Below are 22,810 nucleotides of genomic sequence, written 5' to 3' on the forward strand. Positions count from 1 at the left end.
CATTTATAACCTTAACCCCTACCTTCACTATTGTTATCTGCATTTGCATCCTTTTTACTTCTGCAAAGTAGTTTTAGACAGTAGGGAGATGTTAGCACCTCGGGCGGTCTGTCCCAATGGCTACTATGGATTTTAAGAAACTTTCAAGAGATAAGAGCAAATTATTAGACCTGGATGTATTAAAGACGTTTTCAAACGAGGTAAGTAACTATGCCTATTCATTACATCAACAGAGATACATTAAAAAGACAACACCTCTTAAGCGTTGCATCGCAGTATTATTGACTATCTAGCCAAAGCCTATGGAGAAATTCTCTTTTGAGTATTGAGCAAGGCATTTTGGTTGTTCTTAACTTTGAGGTAAGACCTGAAAGATCGTTCTAAACCGCCAAACTTTAAATTGGAGAATGTGTCATTTCTGTGATTTTCAGGTAATTTTTAATTAATTCAGGCAGGTTTCAGATTGTCTTCTATCTTCAGAGATTGAATTGAAACTCGATTTCCACTTACTCCAAAAAGTTAAGCATTATTCAAATCAGATAGTGGTGCGACAACGTAGTGGATATTAAGTGAAATTTGATAATTTAGTCTCTGAAAACGAATGAAAATATGGAACAAGCCATAATATAATGATAAAAACATGCTTTTACAAATTAAATAATTGAAAAAGTATTGTTTTTCAAATTTAGAGCCCAATCAACCTGAAGTTAAAAGTTTAATAATGGTTTGTGAATAATTCAGGTGATAATCTCCTGTTATGGATTTTAATCGAATCATTCTCCTTATGCTCTATTAAGTTTGGATTTCAGGAACTGGTCAGTAAAGTTTTACAGTTGCAATCTCACAATGAGCAATTGAAAAACATAATTGCTAAAAGAGATTATAAGAAAAAAGAAGAGGCTCCTAAACGAAGAGAATTCGATTTTAAAAAGTAAGGCACCAATTTGATTTTGTTATATTTAGGTTAGTGATTTAACTCAATGTATATATACATATTTTTAAGGTGTCATTTACAACATGTATTATTCAAAGTCCTATATCTCGGCTGGAATTATCAGGGTTTCGTTTGTCAAGAAGACACTTCAGATACTATCGAATATCATCTAATGGAAGCCCTTCTAAAGTGCTGTTTAATAGAAAGTAGGCAGCAAAGTAATTATCATAGATGTGGTCGGACCGACAAAGGAGTCAGCTCATACGGACAGGTAATATTAATTATTTCACCTTCATTTAGTATTTTAAAGCATCCAATTCAAATAATGAATACGCATGGATAAAATCTGTCTGCAGGATTTATACTTATAGAGTCAAAATTTAAGAAAATTCTGTTAACAAATACAATTTTATAGGTTCAAAGGTCCAGAAAAAAAATCAATACAGAAAGAATAAGTTAAACTTTAGTATGGGGCCCTATAAGTAAGTGTGCAAGCACTGAAAAAGTGATCGATTGTGTATGAATTCTATAGAACGGGATTTGGTTAGGTAGGATATGAGAAAGCACCTTTGCTGCGTGGAAGGTTACAAAAAGTAAAGTCCCATACTAAAAGTTATCAAGAAAATTAATCCTTGAAATAATAATGTTGTACTAGGAAGTATGAAATAAAGTGAAAAAAGAAGGAAATTATTTGGCAAAAGGGAGGAAATGAACGAAATGTATAGGATAAATGTGTAGATTGGTTAACATTCTCTAATCGCTGTTCCTAATACCAGCGCTCATTAGGTCGTCTTCCTTTCTCAAACACGATTACTTAAAGTTAATCACAATAAAGATTAAAAATATAATCATTTATTTGACCAGGTAGGTTACGGGGAATGCTCTTCCCTAGAATTTGAGCACGCGTGAAGCACAACTTGCTTATGTTGAGTTTATTTTTTGTAAAGTTGTTTTTTTCTTTCTATTTTTATGTGTTCAAATTTGTAAATATAGTTTTTATTATTAGTAGAAAAGCAGGCATCAATGTAATTTCTATGTTAGGACTGACAAGGAATCAGGTGATATTAAAAATTTAGCTATTCGTTGGCAAATAAATTTTGTGAAAATGGAAGAAGCAATATCATAGAGTTTTCTTCAGGGAAAAGGAATGAGTGATGGTATACCATTATTGTCTTAAGCTTTTCAAATGCTGCAATTGGTATACTAAATATATTATTGGATCTCCAAAGATCTTACCGGTCGCTCTAGATTTTTACTTTCTTCAGTCCCCGGTCCAAAAACGTATTAATATTGAAGTATAATATAATTATACTTTATTTAGATCAAAATTTAAATTTTGCTAGAATTTTTTTCTGGATACCCTTCTTACAGATTGGACTTGCTACTTCGTATCAAACCTGTAAAACCGTTAGTTTTTAAGCTTCCTTAAGTAGATTTTGGTTTGTTGGGTAGGTTGGATGCCACACATCGCAGCATAGTTCGCACTTACTCTTATTTTTGGGAATTGAGAATCCATCTTGGCTCTTAATTTTATTTTTTTTAAAAAAAGAGTGACAGATTTTTTATACAACAAATTAAATTGTGATGTAACATTTCCTTATTTTTTAACTTTAAATTTGTTAGTTTTATATGCCAAATAACGTATTTCAAATTAAATTAATATGTGGTTTAAAAAGAAAAAAAAAAGTTGAAGTAAAGAGCTCAGTTTTTTAAGATTCCGATCATTGTTGATTTTGTGCAAAACTGTGCTAAAAGTAAGAAAAAAACGGTAGTTATGAACTCGTCAAAAATTCAAAAATTGGAAAAGTTAAATGAAAATTTCTATATTCATTAATTTTTGGTTTTGTTTTTGTTTTAATAGGTAATATCCATAACAGTAAGGGCTTCAGAACCAGGAAAACCATCATTGTCATACTGCAAAATGTTGAATCGGCTTCTTCCAAAAGATATTAGAGTTGTTGCTTGGTGTCCTGTTGGTGAAGAAGTTTCTGCTAGATTTGATTGTACTAAACGAATTTATAGATACTTTTTTCCAAAGGGAAATCTCAATCTAATGGTAAGATATAATTTTAAATTCGTACAGCTATCATGCACACAAGTACGCTAGATTAGTGATTTAGTGTAGTTAGATGCATAAAAACAATAAGTGGAAGCAAATACAAAATATATAACAGTTTTGTTTGGTGATATAAGGTAGAAATAAAAATAGTGAATATAAAAGTAGAATAGTGTAATCGATGTATCTAGTTTCTTGATAAACCTTATTTACTGCATTCGTGTAATAATTTGATAATTATGTATTATTTAAAGGTAACTGAAATTACACTTTTGAGCTCTTGTAGTCAGAAGTTTCTCAATTCCATTTGCTATGAATTTTCTTAATTTATTAATCCATCTCAATTATTATATCATTTTAATGAGCGTTTAAAAGAAACGTAACATTTAATATTTAACATGAGAAAATATTTCGCAGCTATTTTTTTAAGGGTCTTTGAACTTTGATAAAGGTTGTTAGCTAGTCTCTTGTATGTATGTGTAAAAGAAAATTCATAGAGCTTCAAGCTTGTTAAGCTGATGTGAGACTAATGTTGCTTCTGACAGTGTACTTCAATAATCCTACCACAGGAATGGGAAAACTTTCTTGACGCGAATTTCTAGCAATAAAATTCCTGACGATTTTCTTTAAATTTAATTTACTGTCAAAAAAAGGTTTATCTTGTTAACTTAGAAAAAATTATTCTCAGGTACCATAAGCCTTCTTTTGAATGACACGTCAGGACAAGCTTGATTCTATCTGCATGAAATGTCAAAGCTATTAAGTGCTAACCAAGTAGCTGTTAACTGCAAACATCTATGAATGAGAAATTTGAAAAAAAAGTCACCAGACTAATTAGGGAGGCATGTAACACCATGAACGCCTAAGGTTAATGAATTAAAATTAAATACCTTAGGGGGAAGACAAAATTAAAAAAAAAAAAAAAATGGGAGATTGCACTCTTGAATTTAAAGGTGAAATTTTAAATATTTTCAACAAAAATATGTAACTTGTTATAAAAAGGAGCAGTTTTGAGTAATAATTACACTCAAAAATATTTTCTTTTTTCCATAAGTTAAAAAAGAAACAGGGTTTATTATTTTTATTTTAAGGCGCGTCAGCATCTGCCTATTCAGGACATTGCTAAAAATTTTAAACAGTGCTCTCTCGTTGCAGATAACAGTCCTTTACCGGACATAAAAAGGCTTCTAGGAAGAAAAAAAATCTAAGAGCTAGCAGTACGACTAACACGGGGTTTTCTTGTTCAGTCTAGTGCATTCACCCTTTAAAATATTTAATTTTAATTATAAGCCCAATAATCAGAATATACGGTGTTAAAATGATGACATAAGCAATTTTTACCATTAGATTTTTACCATTTTGTAGACTAAATAGTAATAACGCTTTATAGGTAATGAATGAAGCAGCTCAGCACTTAATTGGTGAACATGACTTTAGAAATTTTTGTAAGATGGATGTTGAGAATGGTGTTACGAATTTTGTGAGGTCCATTAGAAGAGTAGATCTAAAGGAAATAAACGGAAGTAATGAAGAGGAAACTGGTAAGTTACTTCTGGCTTTCGGAAATGTTTCAACCAAAACTAATTCATAAATATATCATACGTTTGTATTTATAAAAGAAATTAAGGGGCATTTTCAAGTATTCCATTGCTAATGCGAAGCTTCTAGGGCTTTTATTTTAAATAAATCATCAAAACTGTTACTTTTTAAACCCGTCTTTCTCACTTGTTTCGCTTTTTTTTCTATCCCAGCAGTCATTTTCACTTTTATTGAAATGTGCTACTATCGACACAAATGTTTTCCTCCAACAACTCATCTATTACCTAAAAACTTTTAAGATTTCACGCTAAGCACCTTAATAGCTTATATTTCATTAGCTATTTTGGAGAATTGGTGCTAAAGTTTGCACCTTGTATATAAAAGGATTTGAATTGATATGTGTTGAAAAATGTATGTACAAGTGGAAACATTTACAGAAGGTTCCCAATCCTTGAAACAGTGCTACAATTAAGCAAATTAAAGCTCAGTATTAAAATTCACCTTCTTTTCTGGTAATTCATCTACGAACATTGCTGATTCGTTATTCGCTTGTCTTTTAAATTCAATCCACTTTCGCAGATTGATCCATCTTAAAGATAGCTTCGTCTGGGTTTTCTAGAGAATTAGGTCATCTACCTTAAAGGTTCTATCTAATCGACCTGAAATTTGCACTGAGATAATGTGAGTTATCTTAGTTATATTTAGAAAAACTTATAATATTGAAACAATGAAAACTATTGGATACTCGCGCACCTGAACATTATTATTAAAGACTCCTAGTCTGCAGCATATCTCTGCATTATTTTTTCTTAATTTTAAGATTCTAAAACAAAAATTAAACTCGCGCTAAAACTAATTGATTTCATTTCTTCAAAATTGGAGACATAATCAAATTATCATCAAAGGTAAAAAGAAAAACGTTTTGGACTTATACTTTATAAGCGAATGAACACTGAAATTAATCGAATGAAAAACCTAGCTTTAGATCAATAATATCTCAACTTCTTAATCTAAAGCATACTAAAATGAAGTGCTTAGTTTTGTTACAACCTGCAGCCTAAAAATCTGACAAATGGAAACTTGTAATTATAAGTTAATATAAACAAAATATTGTAACTTACCACTTTTTTGTCAGGAAGTTTTCTTATTTGTGTTTTTTTATTGTCTATTTTGATTTGATTTAAACTTCTACTGCGAAAGTAACATAAACAGGTTTTGAAATGTGCAGACTAGAGTTGGAAGGACAAGCTTTTCTTTGGCACCAAGTTAGATGTATAATGTCAGTGCTGTATTTGGTTGGACAAAAACTGGAGCTGCCATCAATCATATCTGATCTACTCAATGTTGATGTTTGCCCTAGGTAAGCTACAATTTATTCGTTCGGCGAAACGATTTTAAAAAATGATGTAAAGTTTTATTCTTGTTTTTGCTAGAAAACCTCAGTACCCATTGGCAGATCCTTTAGGTTTGAATTTGTTCGAGACTGAGTATCCTTTCAACGGGTGGATTTCTGAGGAATCCGAAATTGCACATATTACATCTCTTTTACAACAGCAATGGGCTGTACACGAAATCAGGTAATTAACAAAAACTATTTTTCTGTTTTGGTTGATTATTATAGACTCTACACCAATTGGCTGATTTTCTGTTTTGGGTAGAATGATAAGCCTCTGCAGTCTCAATTCTATATATTTTTAAGAAATTAAACGTTAGGGCTTCCTAGATTCCATCTTTAGTCTAGTTTAGAAGAATTAGGCCAACCAAACTTATGACATTCAAATTTCATTATTTAAATTTTTCTTCGATTTTTCATTTAATTTTATATAATAAATTACAATTTATATAATTTTATAAGAAACACCATGTTTTACCCATATGTTGTATTCAAAAGAGCAAAAATTATTCTATATTTCTTTTTACTCCGCCGCTCCATTCTATGTTAGCAACCACACAATCCATACAGATCTCCAAATTCCATTCATCTCCGAACTTGCCAAAATTCGATATAAAAACTTTCATCAAAAACTCTCATTCCATCCCAACCCTTTAGCTGCAAACTTATCTTCAACTACGCTACCCTCCAATCTTCGAAAACGGCTGAGGCGCCGTTGGCCCCGAGACCAACTGGGTGACTAATGGCGGCCATCACTGGATGACCGTCATTCGCGTCTGCCACGCTATTTATTTATACACTTCTCACATTTACTTATTGTACCCTGTAGGTACAGGTGTAAATTTCATTAAAAGGATAAATGAATAAAAAAAAATATTTCTTTTTGAATCCATAAATATTCAATATCCTTACATTAAAGCACAACCAGCTCCCCTTGCACAGAATGCTCTTAATAGATTTTTTCTAAGAAAATGTTACTTATAATACATCCATAATTATAACTCCTTAACAAAACATTCAGTTTAAAATTCAAGTATAAGGATAGATCAAACGACAAGATACACAAATCAGCAGGGTCCCAAAATTCCATTCATTCAAAATCTCCATTATAGAATCTTATTATTAAAACTTTATAAAATTAGACAAATTTTATTTATTACTACAAATTTATTTCTTCTATTTATTACTGCAAATTAGTTTTTAGAGATCTCTGGGACCATCCTTCTGTGACCAAAAAATATTTTATTTCAGTAAGTAGGTGGAGCTTAAAGAGAATTGTAGGAGTCGTTTTCCAACTGATTCCAGAAAAATAAACATAAAATCAAAGTGGGACTCCCGGATTTCGAGTTTGACAAGTTAATTGATCTTACAACTAATATTAAAAAATATGTAGCTGAGAGTTCAAACTCAGCGAAAGGCATCATTATTAAATCTGAAATTAGAATAAGAAAGTTTAATTTAAGAATGTCTTGTTCTTAAATTTTGTGTAAACGAAGAGCATTCCAAAATTGTATAACAGAATATTAATATAATTATTTATTCTATTATAATTTTATCATAGGGCGACACACATAAAAGAAATATTGAGCGACCTGAAAAATTATATTTCTACTCCAGTACTTCATCAAAATGCACATTTGTTAAAGAGAGAAACTAAGCTGTACAAACCACTTCTTACAAGGCACTTTTGCAGTAAGTACCTATGTACATTGTACATTCTTAAATTACATAAAAAAAATTACTCCATTCTATTTATTCCTTTCTTTTTTTTTAAACAAAAAATCTAAAATAACTTGACTTTAACTTTTACTGTAAATTTGTTTCTTTATAATGTAAAACTATATATTTTACGTATATTGATGCTAAGAAGTAGCAGATAAATTATATTACAATAATCTCCTTAAATTACTCTTGTTACAGAAAGCCTGGAAGATAGAATTGATCACTGTTTGAAAAAGCGTAAAATTACAGATTCAATTGTAGAAACATGAGAATTTTTCTTTTTCAATAAATGTACAATATTTACATTAATTTCCTTGTCATTAACTTTATATTCCTGCATGCAGCACCACTTAAAATATTACAGTTTCTTTTTTACTGTAAAATAGATTTCATTTATTCAAACAAGTTTAATTCAATCAGAGATTGTAACATGTTGAAAAAAAAATGCAATTCTTATTTTATTTTTTTGCATATCGACTTCTACGGTCTTTAGCGCCAGTCTCTAATATTAATTATATTTTTGCTTTTAAACGAGCTGCATTGGTTTTATAAACATTAAATAAAATAACAATGTGAGTAAAGTGCAATATAGTACTGCTCGCTATTGTAGAAGGATAAGTGTTCCATGATAATTCAATTAAACCTAAAAGCATTAGACGGAAAGTAACTGATAAATCCGTGCACCATAAAAGATACGGCAGTGAATGATAGTACCAAATATAAAATTGATAATGTAACGATCTACTGAAAACTACACCAATTAAATTAGCGAGGAACATAGGAAAGACAAATAGTTGCGAAAGTGTACTCATATCAACTTTTGCAGAAGCACATTTCTTCATGTCATGTGCAACTTCTCCTTCTAAGTACTTGAGCCTAGAGTAACTTCGCATGAAAGTATTGCAAATATTGAAGAAAAACCATAGGGTGAATATGTGTCCTGTAAACAATAATGCATGGAATATAGGGTGTATAAAAATGTTCTCGGGTAAAAACCTCCAGTTGACTGTCCACTGATGTTGAAATACTCTTCCTAAATTAAATGAACCTTTTATATAGGCTAAAGGATTTGTAATCAAGAAGGGTAAGCCCAGAAAAACTTGAACACTTGCACATAAAGCTAACTGAACCACTGCACCTTTAAGTCCAAGAACGTGAATGTAGGCGAGAAGAAGTGCCGGTGAAAATAAGAGTATATTCATTTTCACAGAAACTGCGAAACTATAAATAATACTTCCCAAATTCCATTTATTCTTCAGAAATAAATTTATAGATAAGTAGAGAAGAGTCATAGCAAAAGGATCATTGAATAATCTGAGCATAAAAATAGAATGTATTCTGTAAGTGGTGCAGCACATAATAATTAAAACATACGCTGGAACTTTTTTAGTGAGAATATATATCCTGAATACCAAAAGTAAGGTAAGTGCATATAAACCCACAAAAACATACTGTGCTAATCTTACATTAGCACCTTTGTTAGTTAGATAGTACAATGATGAATAAATGTAAACAAAGCCTGCAGGATACACAAGAGGGCCCGTATCACCTTCAAGTTGTGAGTAATCAAAAGTTCCATTTAAAAATCCCTCAACTTCTTGCATATAAGCGACCCAATCTATTTCTGTGTACTTCACATTTTGAACAATCAAAACACTTAATACAAGTTCCCCGATAAGTAAAAGAATTGAAACTGGATAAAGGTAAGCCGACGTTAAAAAAATAGTCTTGAAAAAGTTTACATTTCCGAATTTTGTAAACCACTGATTTAGTTTTTGTGTATGAGATATTTTATTACTTTTTGTAACATTTTTACCCATCATGAATTGCATGCACAATGCTATAACACAAATGAAAAAAATAGTTTATCTCACTATATTTAAAATAGTTTAAAACCAACCATATTTTTTATTAAAAATCCAACATGTTTAGTAAAAATTCCTTGTCTATTAGCACAACCTATAAGTGGAACACGCCGTAATTCTATTTCAAACATTCAAATCGTCAAATAACCTTACGCACATTACCAATCATTCGACTTAAATTTATGAAAGGTTATAGACAATGTATACTTATATTGCCTCTAATTAAAAATACATTTAAGAAAATATATATGATCATATTCCACCTCAATTATTTATTGATGATCATTTTTGTTGAAAAGTTACGAATTGTAAAATAAAAATTGTCACATTGTTGAAAGGTATGCGATTGAATACCACCTATTCGAAAAGCATTTTTTCGACAGTAGATGCTTACCTTGCTAATGTTAATTCTGTGAGAGACGGACAAATGGCTACCTAGTAGTTTTAACTTTTAATATATTGGTATTTGGTGTTACTGAGTGCAACAATGAACTTTATAATTGGATATACTTCTGCTAAAAGAAGATAAATGTGAAAAAGGTATAAAATTTACGTTTTATTTTTTTGAAATTTCTGTGCAATATGATTCATTGTTACGGTCTCTCCCATCTTAATGGCTATAGAAAGGCCATTGAATGACAAGTAGGTTAAACATATTTTCATGTTTTTGATCGACTCCCTCGAATTGTGTTGTTATGTTTAATTTAGTATTATAAAAATAAGCAATTAAATCCTTATAATTATTTTTTTATTTTACAGTGTTCAAGTAAAATGGGTCATCTTCCAAGATTGCGTTCATCACATCTTTTTCAAGAGCTGTGTTACTACTATCCATAAGAATGTGAGAGCAGAAACTACTCATATTGGCCTTAAAGTGAGGCCTCTAGGTGAAGATGTCTAATGAAACTGCCAGTGAGAGTAATGTGTTTTTTTAAAACAAGTGCAAGACAAATGTTTACATTCGGTTATAAAGTGTTGTGTAAATGGAACCTGCACAGTTATGCCAGGTTTTAACAGAAGTGTGCATCGGAGATTGTTTCAAAGAATGCCAGCGTTATCTACGATGTTTTTAATTGTGGTGATGTTATTTAGTTGTGCAAATTCGGAGGAGAGTTTTGTTAGTGTTATGGCTTCAGATAAACGGATTTTGGATAGTGAAACAAGTGAAGTGTTTAATAAGACATTGGCTTCAAAAGACAGTTCTAAGTTCGTACGGGGAGCCCGAACACCGCCAACGCCACCCACTAGAGTCATTCCGTCTTACTCACCGCCCAGTCGTGCTTTCTTTACACCACCTTTACCACCCGAATTTGTGCATCCATTTGCAGACAAGCCAATCCTTAGAGGAAGTAATTCAGACTCGGTGAACGTAGGAAATAGAAGGCCGATACCGCCTCCTCCACCGTTTAGGTTGTCGCCAGAAGAGTTGATACCTATTAGGCCACCCGATCTGGCGGTACACGACTCTAAGAAGAAAACTCTTAACACACCAAGTTTCAAAAAAGTTGCTGATGCGAACACATATGCAGAAACATCAAGCACAACAACGTCAAACGCTAGGGCGAATGAAACGTTTGACTTCGTGCCTATATTGCCATATCCTAGCGTTCAGAGAATACTCTCCGGCGGAGGTGGTAGAAAACATGATTTACAAGAAATTATTCAAAGAACGAGAATAGATCATGATAAAGAACCTAGGACTATTAAACAGGAGATAGTAAAATCCCTAGTTCCGCCCATTAAAATGGAAAATGAAAGAAAGCCTATCGAGGATCCACCAATACAAGAGAAACCTGTGGATTCCAACACAGAACAGGAACCCAAAGAACTAGCGCCGTTGCCACCAGTGACTGAACCACCCAAATGGGGAGAGGAAGCTCAGAAACAGGAGGTGACAGAAGATGGTGTCGAATTAGAAGCAGCACCTCAGCCCGAGCGACCGGAACCCCGCACAAGGCACGTATTAGGTATAGCATGGGATATTCATGTTTATCTGATAGCAACCCTTTTTGCCATCCTAGCTCTCTGCTCGCTCATAAACATAATTAGATTGACATACTTTAAACATTTATTAAGTCAAGGTTATTTTCTGTCAGTTCATGGTATTCTGTTAATTATTGGCTGTATGCGCAGTTTTTATTTATTTTATGACGCATATAATATTAATCGTACTCTGCCTGATTCTGTATCTAGCCTTCTCCTCAACATGGTGTTCCCACTTCTGACTTCGGCGTTTGCCATATTATTTTTGTTCCTACTTACTGCCGCCGAGGTTAAAGCAATGAACAACAAGATACAGAAAGCCTCTTTTCTTGCCGTATTTATAATTTTACATCTTGCAGTTAGTTTCAGTGTACACTTGTACGCTAATGAAACTCCTTATTCAATGCTATTGCCTTTAATTTGCCAGTGCATTTTTATTATTGTTTGCGTTGGCCTAGGCTTGGCGTACCTGTATCTTTACAAAAGTTTGTCACAGTCATGTGTACAGAAAGGTGGACACATGTACGGTAGTGAATGTGAAAGGTGGTCATTAGCTCATGCTGTTAGAGTTACATTAGCTACTGCTATGTTAAGTCTTCTGATGGCAGCCGTACATCTTTATGGCATGCTGGGAGAATATGAAGTGCTAGCTAAAGATAGGCCACAACCATGGCTTTGGTGGGGTTTTCAGTTGTCGGTTAGGGTAATCGAAGTTTCCATGTGCGCATTGTTGGCTTGGGCTGGAATGCAACGGGATTCCTCAACCTTGCCGGATCAGCCGGCTTCCGTAGAAGATATTTATCCAGCCATTTGTACAACAAATCAGGCATACACAATGCGTTCAGCTAAGCATTACGTTGATGATACTTTTCCGTTAAATTCCCTACCACACCACCATCACCATCATCATACGCATACAGGTAGCGGTGGAGGTGGTGGCGGAGGTGGTCCACCTCACCATACCGCCGACCGTAGGTCGCTGAAAAAACATCCGTCTTTAGAGCGACGGTTACAGCCATCTCCTTCAATGCTTGTTGCAGAAAATGGATTTGTTCGATTCAGAACGATAGCGGATGCAGAATTGCCAGATGATTCGTATACGTCTGGAACTAACAGTATTCACGAATTCGCGTGAGTCCTTTTTCCGTCTATCCCCTCTAAATGCCCACCTTCTTTATAAACCTTCCTCTAGTTCCTCTAGTTGATGTTTTAGTTGGATACGACATTCCCGCTATTTTGTGATTAAAAGTGAGTGGTCTGAATTCAGATCGTGCTGTAATTTAGAAATCAAAGCTTAGGTTTATACTATTATAAATATATAAATAAAATATTAAATAATCTATTATTGGTCTATTACGACCAAAATGAGTCTGATATATTTGTATAATATTGTGATCCTACATCAGGATATTTGAACAAATTGTTGATATTCGCGTGTTTTGTCTGAACTGATTTAGATTTCATCAATTTAATTTTTTTTTTTGTTAAATTTTTTGTTTAATTAATACTTTATTTTCATTTTTTTTTTTTTTTATATATATATGGATAATACTCATTTTAGGTTAAAGTTAGCCTTTGATAAATTTGTAATTTATTTTTTATACTGTTGACTTTTTTTTTATACATAATTCTTCCCTTTTTTTTACATTAAGAGCATTTCTAACTAGAGTCTTTTTTTTAAAAAGTTTGAAAATACATAATTTTGTTGCGAAAAAATTCTATGCGTTGCATTTGAACAGGTTGATCTATGAATTTAAAAAAATAAATAACTGTAAAAAATGCGTTTTTTTTTAACTTTTATTTTTAATAAAAATGCTGTACTATAAAAGAGTTTTATATTCTAAGATAAATGCATTTGTAAAATAAATAAATACTTAAAATTATTGGAAAATGGTTTTTAAAAAAATGTCGCTTTTAATTACTATCGAACAAAGAGAAAGAAAAGATCGTTTTTTGTGTATAGGTGCCCAAATTTAAATTAATTAAAAACAAATAATGAATAATTGGGTTGAACTCCGATTTACATTTTTAAACATAGCCAAACATCTCAGCCGCATTTGGTTGTGGGATCTCCGCCCATTTTGAAAATTAAAATAAATATATAAATAAATATATATTCTACAGAGGAAAGAAATCTATTTATTGTACTAGTACATAATATAGAATTAGAATTGCTTTGCATTTTATTCATGAATTCTATTGAATAGTACTCGAATACTTGTTTTTAAGAGTGTATAGATATTAGCATAGAAATCTCAGTATTAGAAATCCTCTTACTTTATTATATATATATAAAAAAAAACTCGTAAAAATGTAAAAAAAATAAAATTAAAATATCAAAACTGTGTTATAAAAATAATACATATTCTACCCCTGGCTATGTACTTAACTCGAGACATGATGAGGCTAGACATACCTATCCAATGTCAACTATATTATATTGTACTATAATATTCCTTCCCATGTAGATATTCTATTTAGTCGAAAAATGTATTTCCTTTGCCATATTATGCTGGGCCTCAAACCTGAAAATCATTAAAAAATTTTTACCATCTACGGATGTATTTGTTGAAAAATTTATAAACATATATAAAAATTCACGCCCTGTTTTAAAGCTCTCCAAATATACTACCATTATTCGTAGCCTAATAATTTTATATTTTCCTATTTAGTTAACGAGTTTAAATTTCGTTATATAGCCAATAAAAAATAGCACCTACATTATTGTTAAAATTTTATTATTATTCTGTTTGCTACACTAATGAAAACAATTTTTTTTTTCCATCAACACTGTACAATGATCTACATAAATTGTGTACTAAAAAATTAAATTTGAAGAAAAAAATATGTTTTAAATGCATGTTAAAACTACAAATGACGGAAAAGATATATAAAATTGTATAGGCATCTTACTTTCAGTGCAGTACAAGGACTCATAACCACAAGTGAGTGGGGAGTGTGTATTTAATACATTGTACAAATATTTAAAATATATATAATCCAATTTTATTGGAAGTTAATTTTGTGGATTTTTTTTTTTTTTTATCAACAATTAAAGACCAGGTTTTTTTTATCCTTTCCGTAACTGATAAGAGATAGCTTTCTTCGGTAAGTATGTAGAGAGTGTATGCAATTTTCGGTGTATGCATGTGCATTTTTTATATTGAAATTCTTTACTGACCTAATTTTTCAGTTTTGTTTTTAATACGCTCTTAACGTGACATTCTCTTTTCGTCTTTTAAGTATTCCCATAAAAAAATTAAGTTGTGCAAAGTCTGCTGAGGTGCAGGGGCATTCTACGAAATCCTTTCTTGTTTGGCAAGATCTTGAGAGGTTTTATTTGTGAAAGACATTCCCTTTTCTTTAAAGAGTGCGTTAAGATAATTAAGGGGAAAATCCCTTAGCTGGAAAAACTATTTGGAATGCGAGCGTTTTTCTGTTTTTGTGATTTTGATTGGTAATGAACCCAGCTACCCATTGTGTAGTTCGTAAATGCAGATCTGCCTGTATGTATTATTTGTTTTGGATTTTTATTTTTTATTAGGATAATATGAGATAGTGAATATTATACTAAACACGATAAACACATGGTCGAAATTTCGTTTAGAGAAAATGGTTGAGTAGAATGATGATTTTCGCGAACATGATCAGTTTTTCGCGTTACAGTGCATCAAATTGGAGTTTTTTATTTGAAGCTTTTTTTAAAAAAATCGTCAAAATTGATTAAGTAAACGAAGCTGACTCCCCAACCGGACGCAAGTTAGTTGTGTGGCATTTTAAACTTTTTCTCTTTGTCAATCGTTCGTGCCAATATTAAGGCACGTTATTTAGCAAAAACTGTCTGGCACCCTCCTCTCCGAGTAAAAACGTTTTCAAACAGCCTAACCTTAACTTGGAATAACACGTGCCTCTTTATTGTTAATATTTACATTTAAAAAATCTTCTTTTAGTTGGCGTTAAACATAATAAAGATGTTAGGAGTATAATAAATATTTGCAACCTCTACGTCATTTAAAAAATAAGAATAAAAAAAAACAAATTGGTTCTCCCAATTCTGCACCAATGGCCGTTATTATTCTGCCATTAGGTGAACTAGCAGTAATGGACTATCTACAAATTGTGATCTTACTGTTTCATGACGTTTTTCAAGGACGTCTTTTTTTCTTATCTGCTCACCGATGTATTCTGTTAAAAGAGAAAGATTTCCATTTTTTAAGGCTAGCTTTTAAAATATAATTTATGGTTTAAGAAGATTCAATTAGAAAATTTGAATTTTGATAGATCATAACTTCCTGAAACAAACTAAGAGGAAAAAAAAGCAATTAATTTCTGGCAAATCAGAAAACAAGTCAATTCCTATTTAGATATCTGGTACCATATTAAACAGGATCTGTTTTTATTCTGCTTTTTCTGAAGATCAAATCCATATTTCGTGGCAGGTAAACTATATTTACTTTATTGCAGTCAAAACAAAGAGAAAATTAATATTTACAAATACTAGAAAATTTGTCGCAATCACATCTTATGTCCAATGCAAAAAAAAATAGAGACCATTTTTAACCTCTTAGGCTGTCTGGAGTGTTTACTCGTGGTTCAGGATGTGGGAACAGTTTGTCCTAAATAATTTCTTTAATATTTCTGTTCAAATACTGGAATTTGGCAATTCAGCAACACTGACCATTGACGAAGATAAAATTTGAAAAAGTCACGGAACTAAAGAGTTGGCTCTCCATCTTCACGCCAAGTTAGGGTACTAACTCCAAATTATTTTTGAGAATTTTTGCACAACGTTAGTGCTGCGTTTGTTTGTACAAAATTACAGCGATTTAGCCACAAAATTGAATGCATTATAATGCAAAAATGCTTCACTTTTCTTTATTACTTCAGTTTACTTCGTTGAGTGTGCAACTCATCTGCTAAATTTCGTCTTTTGCCTGCGAAATTATACTTTTAACCTCATATCATGTACCATATTTTTTTTTAATGCAATGCTTAAAATAAAAGGACACTCATTAATGCACAGATTAGCCTGTTTGAAAAAAAAAATTGCTTGAGGGGAACAACATTTTTCCAGAATAACTTTTCTAATATTGCTGCACAAAAGCGGAAATCTGGCCATTCGGTGGCACTATTGATTGACAAAGAAAATTTTAAAAAGCCAAATAAAAGCACTCCAACTTATTGATCAATGCATGTATCAAATTTGGGACCCGTTTGCTTCAATCGAAAATTTTCTAGAAGAACTGGCTGGTTTCTTAAACCTTTTGTAATGCGGTGAGCCAACCTTTCTACGTTGACTTTTCAACAGAATTACATACATGTTTTGAAGTCGGAAAACGGAGATTTAACAATGGATCGGTGAGTGGTCAGCATGAATGAAAAACGGAACATTGCATTTGGTCAAATGCAGCAAACCAGAAGCTCCTTTACTGACCCAATTTTTTCAGTTCTGTTTTTAATACTGGCTTAACGTCGCATTCTTTTCTTTTGTTGACACAGATTTACTTTAAACTTTCTTCACTCACAATATTTTGGTTATTTTGTATTCTTGCACACAAATAATGTTCAAAATATTGTTGGTTTATCTCTACTTTGTAAGTTTTTTTTGCTTTATATTAAGTCTGGACTATTTATCAAAGTAAAATCATGGTTGTGGAGAGTATATAGGTACTGCAGCCTGAAACCTCCTTTTGTTTATATATTTGTACAACTGTTTTTAAATTGTAAATAAACTTTTCAATTTCAAATTTTTCAATTGTTGGTATAACAAGGTTACGATTTTCTCTTATGGCAGTTGACGTAAATGTAATCGTCAATAAATTTTCTTGAAACGTATAATTTGTACTGTAAGATAACTACCGACTTTAATCATTTTCATGCTCTCTTTAAAAATTGCAGAGAGAGAATTGGCACTTTCGGTCTGGGAATTTCCTTCAAATCTGGAATTTTGTTGAAGTATTTCTCCTTCTTCTTTCTTTTTTCATTGCGCTACAACCCATTGATGTGGGTCTTGGCCTCCTCAATATGTTTCCGCCATCGTTTTTACTTCTAGCCACCGCCATCCAGTTACGAATTTGAAGGATGCTCTTAGCATCTTGAGCCACACCGTCCTGCAATCGCAATCTGGGCCTTCCAGTTCTTCGTTTCCTGTCTGGTGTCTCGCGTAGTAGTTTGGAGGGAATTTCGTCAGCATCCATTCTCGCTATATGGCCAGCCCATCTCAATCTGCTCAACTTGTTCCAATTTACTATCGGGAGCCTTTACTGTTGTGCCTACGTCACCTAATGGACCATAAATCTTACGGAGCAGCATTCTTTCGAACACCAGCAGACGGTTTTCGTCCGCCTTTAAAATGGTCCATGTTTCCCGAGGCTTACACCAAAACGGGCCTAATAAGAAGTCTTTTAGAGCCTCAGTTTAGTGCCTCTCGTCAATAATTTGCTTTTAAAATGCTTGCTTAGACCATAATAGCAGTTATTGGCTGACATCAATCTCCTTTTCGCTTCCTGTGAAACGTAATTTTCCGCTGACACAAGGGATCCTAGTTAAACGAACTCTGTGACGGTTTCAAATTTGTAATTTCCTATTTGTAGGGGCACTTTCAGTGTTTTGTCGGTGGTAAAGAGTTTAGTTTTACCCTCGTTACACACCAGACCCATTCTGTATTTGTTATACTTCTTTGTTGAAGTATTTAATCTTTATTAATATATAATAGCTGATGTCCATACATGATACTGAAATAGGACTTTAGAGTAAAGCATTGCTCTTTTCTCGCCCAAAAATCCAATTAATCGGATTTTCTCAGGAAAATGTGTTAAATAAAAAAGTGTTGGGCCAAGTTTAAAGAAATTCCTAACTCCGGTTTTATAAGAAAATCACATCAAACTGATAAATTGCTTCGGCAAAGTTGCTCTTCTGATTGACTGATGTTGTCCAAAGCTTGGTGCTGATGGTAGTACCTGAACTAGACACAAATTCGTACCTGCGATTTTCTTTTGATATAGTTATGCAAGCCACACTCTCCACAAACATACTCAAAGATGTACACGTAGTTCTTATACTTTTTAAAAACTTTTTTGACGGAAAAATTAAGCTGTAGTTCAATGCTGGATAAATATCCAATTCAAGCAAAACAATTCAGATAGTAACCGTACGAGGAAACAAATCTAAATTCTTTAACACATCTGCCTGACCAGAGACCTAGATTCTGATCTTACCACGTTTAAAATTTACAAACTCTGCATAATATTATAAATAAAGAGGCCGGAAACAGCTCCTAGTGAAACGGGAAACCCATCTGTTAATATAACCAGGAATCTGAGAGATACCCGTGAAAGACACAGAAAATTCTTAAGTATCAAAACAGCATTTTCAACAGCAGCCCAACGAACTGTAGACAAGTACGAAAATGTAGCGAAATTAATGGCTGCATTAATGCGGGTAAATTTTATTTGTTTCGAAAATTTGAACGATCAAAATGTGGATCACTATTATGTCATTGAAAAAGTGATGAATTTTACTATAAAATGAATTTAATTTTTCTTGTCCAGTTTTTGGGTTGAAATCCTATTTTTTTTTGCTACCATAATAATAAAAACAAAATTTATTTATGTTAAACCTGAATAAATAATTTTTTTAAAAAAAGAGGTCCCTTTGAGCTGATTTTAGCGCCCTCTAAAATTTGGCGCCCGGGGCGGCCGCCCCTTTGCAAGGTTGTGCAGAGTAACTAAGGATCGTAAATATTCGATAAGAAGAAAGTTGCCATGACGATGGAGGATTTTCCTCTTTTTTTAAAAAAAAATCTGTATAAATATCTACAATCCTTTCTCTTATCATTTATATTAATTTAAGAAACAAATTTTCTTCAGACTGCTAAATTTTCTACATTTCATTAAAAATTGAACTCCTTTCATGTTGCATTTTGTCAGGCGATAGCTAATTGGTAATACGCTATTCCAATAAAAAAATGTCTGTCTTGAAGGTTCAGCAATCTATTCTATATGGTCAACTTCACTGCAATGCTCTTAGAGGCTCTTAACGTTACTAAGTGCCTAGAACCGTCTAGAAAACAATTTAGAGAGGAAAAATGTTCACTGGGTTATCATCAAAACGAGATTCGTTCTCCACAAATCAGTTATTCTGGCAAATGTTTAAAATAAAGATTAATGCTATAGGCTTTAATTAACTTATAATACAACTTTGCATTGATAGTGCTTGATTCTCGTTAGAAATAGACACAAAACGTTCCTTAAACATATGTATATATAATTTATATATGTATATTAACAACAAATATAGTCAGGGAAAGGATTATTAACTCAGTGGATTGCGTACTCCGGATTCCAACAATCCAAAATCGAATCCAATCGCATCCTTCGAACAAAAAAAATAACGTAACAAACACACTTGAAAGTAAAAACTGACTTCAAGTTTTAAGTAGGACAGATATAAGACTTCTTTTAGCTTCACTGGAAACTGAAAACTAATTTTTTTGGAGAGCCTCAAGACGTATTCTTCCTGACAAAGAAACACCATCCCGCTTACGGAAAGTAAACAACTCACGGTCTAAATTTGATGAGAAAACTTAGTCTAGTTAAAAGTAAAGTTTTTCTATTTTTTCAGGCGGGCTTTACGTCCATTTACCAATTAGGTGTCATGGACGGAGGCGACTAGCAAACTGTAAATTTCGTTTAATAACCATTAAATAAAATCCAAGGCCTAAGACCGGGAATCGAACCCCAGTACCACAATACATAATTAGCTTTACAGGTAAACTTAGTCTAGTTTGCTTTATACCTTTCCACAGTGTTTCTAACTACGGTCATTCAAACCTAATTAAACGACCTCTCCTATCTTTTCTTTTCAGATTTCTTGTGTCTCCCAATGTTCCTCTCCTTCCGAATTTAATTTATTATCAACTGTCTTCCAAAAAAATCTCTAGGTTTTGACTTAATTTCTTCAAAAATCTTGTCTCATCTCTCTGTGCAATGGAAATTCCATTAGTAAAGAAGGTTTCTCTAAACCAAATAAACTTCATCATCTTCTAACATCAAATGCTACTTAACTCTTCTTCACTAATACAAAAGAAAATCCACTCCTTAATTATCTATTCTATTGCCATTACCTGATATTCTTGAAAGAAAATAAACTAGCCATTAGCTATTCTTACTTTTTCTAAAGCTTTTGTACCGTAATTTAGAAATAGCATGGCTGAGAGGTTCGGATCACTAGTTTCTAACTTTTAAACTACTCACCCCATTTGTAATTTCCATCTAACGTGCCGAAAATGCTTTCGCTTTTTCAACCCTAAAAATTGCTCAGAAGAGGATAGCTTTGGGCATATCATTCCATAGTACGAGTATTTACAACTTTTCTTAACTTATTCCTTAAAATGTACAATGTTTTGACTGATATCCTGTTACTTCTAAACGAAAAGCTTTTGGAAAAATTCTTTATATGTGTTTAATGATCCTTATAAAGAAGATGAAAAGGAGGTCTTGATTTATAAGAAAGCTACAATAGTGTACGAATAAAATAAGCTGGAAATGGAAAGAACTGAAATGATAAAGACTTCATCTTGTCTCGCCTTAAAAATATGGTTTATGATATAAGCTTTTAGACCAAATTTTCTATTTAATCATAAAATAATAAACTAAAAATTCTTATTTCTCCCTGTTATAGCGAACATTAATAAAGACATAATCTTGAAGTTATTGAAACAGAAAGCTTCTACTGGATAGCAGAAAACCAGGAAATACAAGAAAGTTTGTCCATTGGTAGAAAATTCTTAGCAAAAGGGAGCTGCTCTGACAACCAGAAAAACAAAAGTGAAGAAAACAAGACAAAAACTGACTGATGAAACATTGGGATACAGAAAAGCCTCAAATAGAAAAACAAGAAAAACTCAATTATTCTTGGTAAAATTTGCAAATACTGTGAATAAAAGCCAAAGAAAATGTTAGAAAATTCAGTTCAGCTACATATTTTGATGAGAAGACTATTATCTCCGGGAGACGAAGGATTGAACCAAGAAAGTGCAGGGTTTATACACAAGATTAGAAAGGTTTTTTTTAAGCTAAAAAGAGCTAACAGCGATTCTTCAATAAAGTGCATTGGCTTACATCAGTTTTACCCAAGGAGTTACACAATTATGCGAAATTTCCCTGAAATATTTAGAGGAGGGAGTTTATAGAGAATTCAGATTTTAAAAAGAAGCTGGACGAGTTAATAAAACTTATGAATATGTCACTTTCAGTTCGATCTTAAAAATGTTAGTGTCGGATAACATTTTTTTTATGTACAAAAAAGAGATGCAGAGACATGAAAAATTATCTACCAATAATTTACTGTATGCTTTTAGTAATTTTTTGGCGTTAGTAAACCTGGACCAAATTAAGAAAATCATGAAATACAACCAACCTGTAGAGACATGGTTCAGACCTCTGCTCCACGGTGGATCATATCCCGATTTTTAATCAAGTAACTGAAGAAGAAATTGCAATAAAAAAGGGAAGTTTATTGGTATTTGTCGTCTGCGCAAAGACTTTTGTCTCTATAAGGCATGATGTAAAGCATCTTCAGGAGCTTTAAGGGCTTTGTAGAAAAGTAAAATAAGTTAGCTTGGAAATACCAGATTCATATTTCCCTGTGAAAATAAGTGCCAAGCGTGGAGAATCCCTATCTGCTAATTTTTCAACATCATAGTAAAGGAAGTGTTCAAAACAAAATAAACTGGGCTAATAAATGAATAAGAATAATTATCGTGAGTATTAACAACATTCGTTTAGCAAGCGATGTTGCTAATAGGGAAATCAGCTAAGCATTTTGCTAAGAAAACGTTATCTATTCCGATCTGTAGCTCACTCTCAATATTGCTCCACTTGTCACCAGAAGAATTGATTATGATCTCTCTTTCCTCTGCAAACTTCTCCATTCTCAAATAGACTGTCCTTACCTTCTTTCTCTAATTTCTTTTATTTCTCATCCCATACTACAATGTTCAATGTACCATACTGCAAACATACGTTTTGTACTCCCCTATCTTTCGTTTGATGCGGACAGCCAATCATTTTAACTTAGATTTAACATTTTAACTTTGGCACTGATATAAACTTTCAACAATTTCTTTATACTACAGGGTGGGGCAAAGGTATGAATCGGTTTTAAAGGGATGTAAAACAAAAACAATTCAACTTAAAGAAATTAGTTTATATTGTTTAATTCAGTACAGAATCTAGTTTTTTACATTAAGTTTGAAAGATGATATCACGTAGGTGGCGGCCGTCAGCCGCGATGCACTCTTGAAGGCGAATTCTGAA

General features: G+C 32.5%; 3 protein-coding genes across 5 annotated transcripts; 2 read left to right on the plus strand and 1 right to left on the minus strand.

Moving 5' to 3' along the window:
* Nucleotides 1–2: 2 nt before the first annotated feature.
* On the plus strand, nt 3–7,953 carry LOC141449316 (tRNA pseudouridine(38/39) synthase). Of its 3 annotated transcripts, XM_074118607.1 has the most exons (9): nt 5–200; nt 798–931; nt 1,004–1,205; nt 2,796–2,990; nt 4,381–4,531; nt 5,742–5,889; nt 5,963–6,106; nt 7,484–7,614; nt 7,843–7,953. In XM_074118607.1, the coding sequence occupies exons 1-9, from the start codon at nt 117–119 to the stop codon at nt 7,911–7,913; spliced, it is 1,260 nt and encodes a 419-aa protein (XP_073974708.1). In that variant the 5' UTR covers nt 5–116; the 3' UTR covers nt 7,914–7,953. The 3 variants fall into 3 exon arrangements, with proteins under 3 accessions (XP_073974706.1, XP_073974708.1, XP_073974707.1); XM_074118605.1 differs by having other exon boundaries at nt 3–200; nt 7,484–7,953; XM_074118606.1 differs by having other exon boundaries at nt 6–200; nt 810–931; nt 7,484–7,953.
* Nucleotides 7,954–8,009: 56 nt separating this feature from the next.
* On the minus strand, nt 8,010–9,664 carry Alg3 (Alg3, alpha-1,3- mannosyltransferase). The gene has a single exon (XM_074118604.1). The coding sequence runs from the start codon at nt 9,474–9,476 to the stop codon at nt 8,157–8,159; it is 1,320 nt and encodes a 439-aa protein (XP_073974705.1). The 5' UTR covers nt 9,477–9,664; the 3' UTR covers nt 8,010–8,156.
* A 240-nt stretch (nt 9,665–9,904) lies between these two features.
* On the plus strand, nt 9,905–12,784 carry LOC141449319 (uncharacterized). The gene is made up of 2 exons (XM_074118609.1): nt 9,905–10,049; nt 10,269–12,784. Exon 2 carries the CDS (start codon nt 10,510–10,512, stop codon nt 12,625–12,627), a length of 2,118 nt encoding a protein of 705 aa, XP_073974710.1. The 5' UTR covers nt 9,905–10,049; nt 10,269–10,509; the 3' UTR covers nt 12,628–12,784.
* Nucleotides 12,785–22,810: the final 10,026 nt, after the last annotated feature.

This window comes from Rhodnius prolixus, unplaced genomic scaffold, assembly GCF_049639745.1.
Source record: "Rhodnius prolixus isolate KJV_2025 unplaced genomic scaffold, Rpr scaffold_2, whole genome shotgun sequence".
Classification (NCBI taxonomy): domain Eukaryota; kingdom Metazoa; phylum Arthropoda; class Insecta; order Hemiptera; family Reduviidae; genus Rhodnius; species Rhodnius prolixus.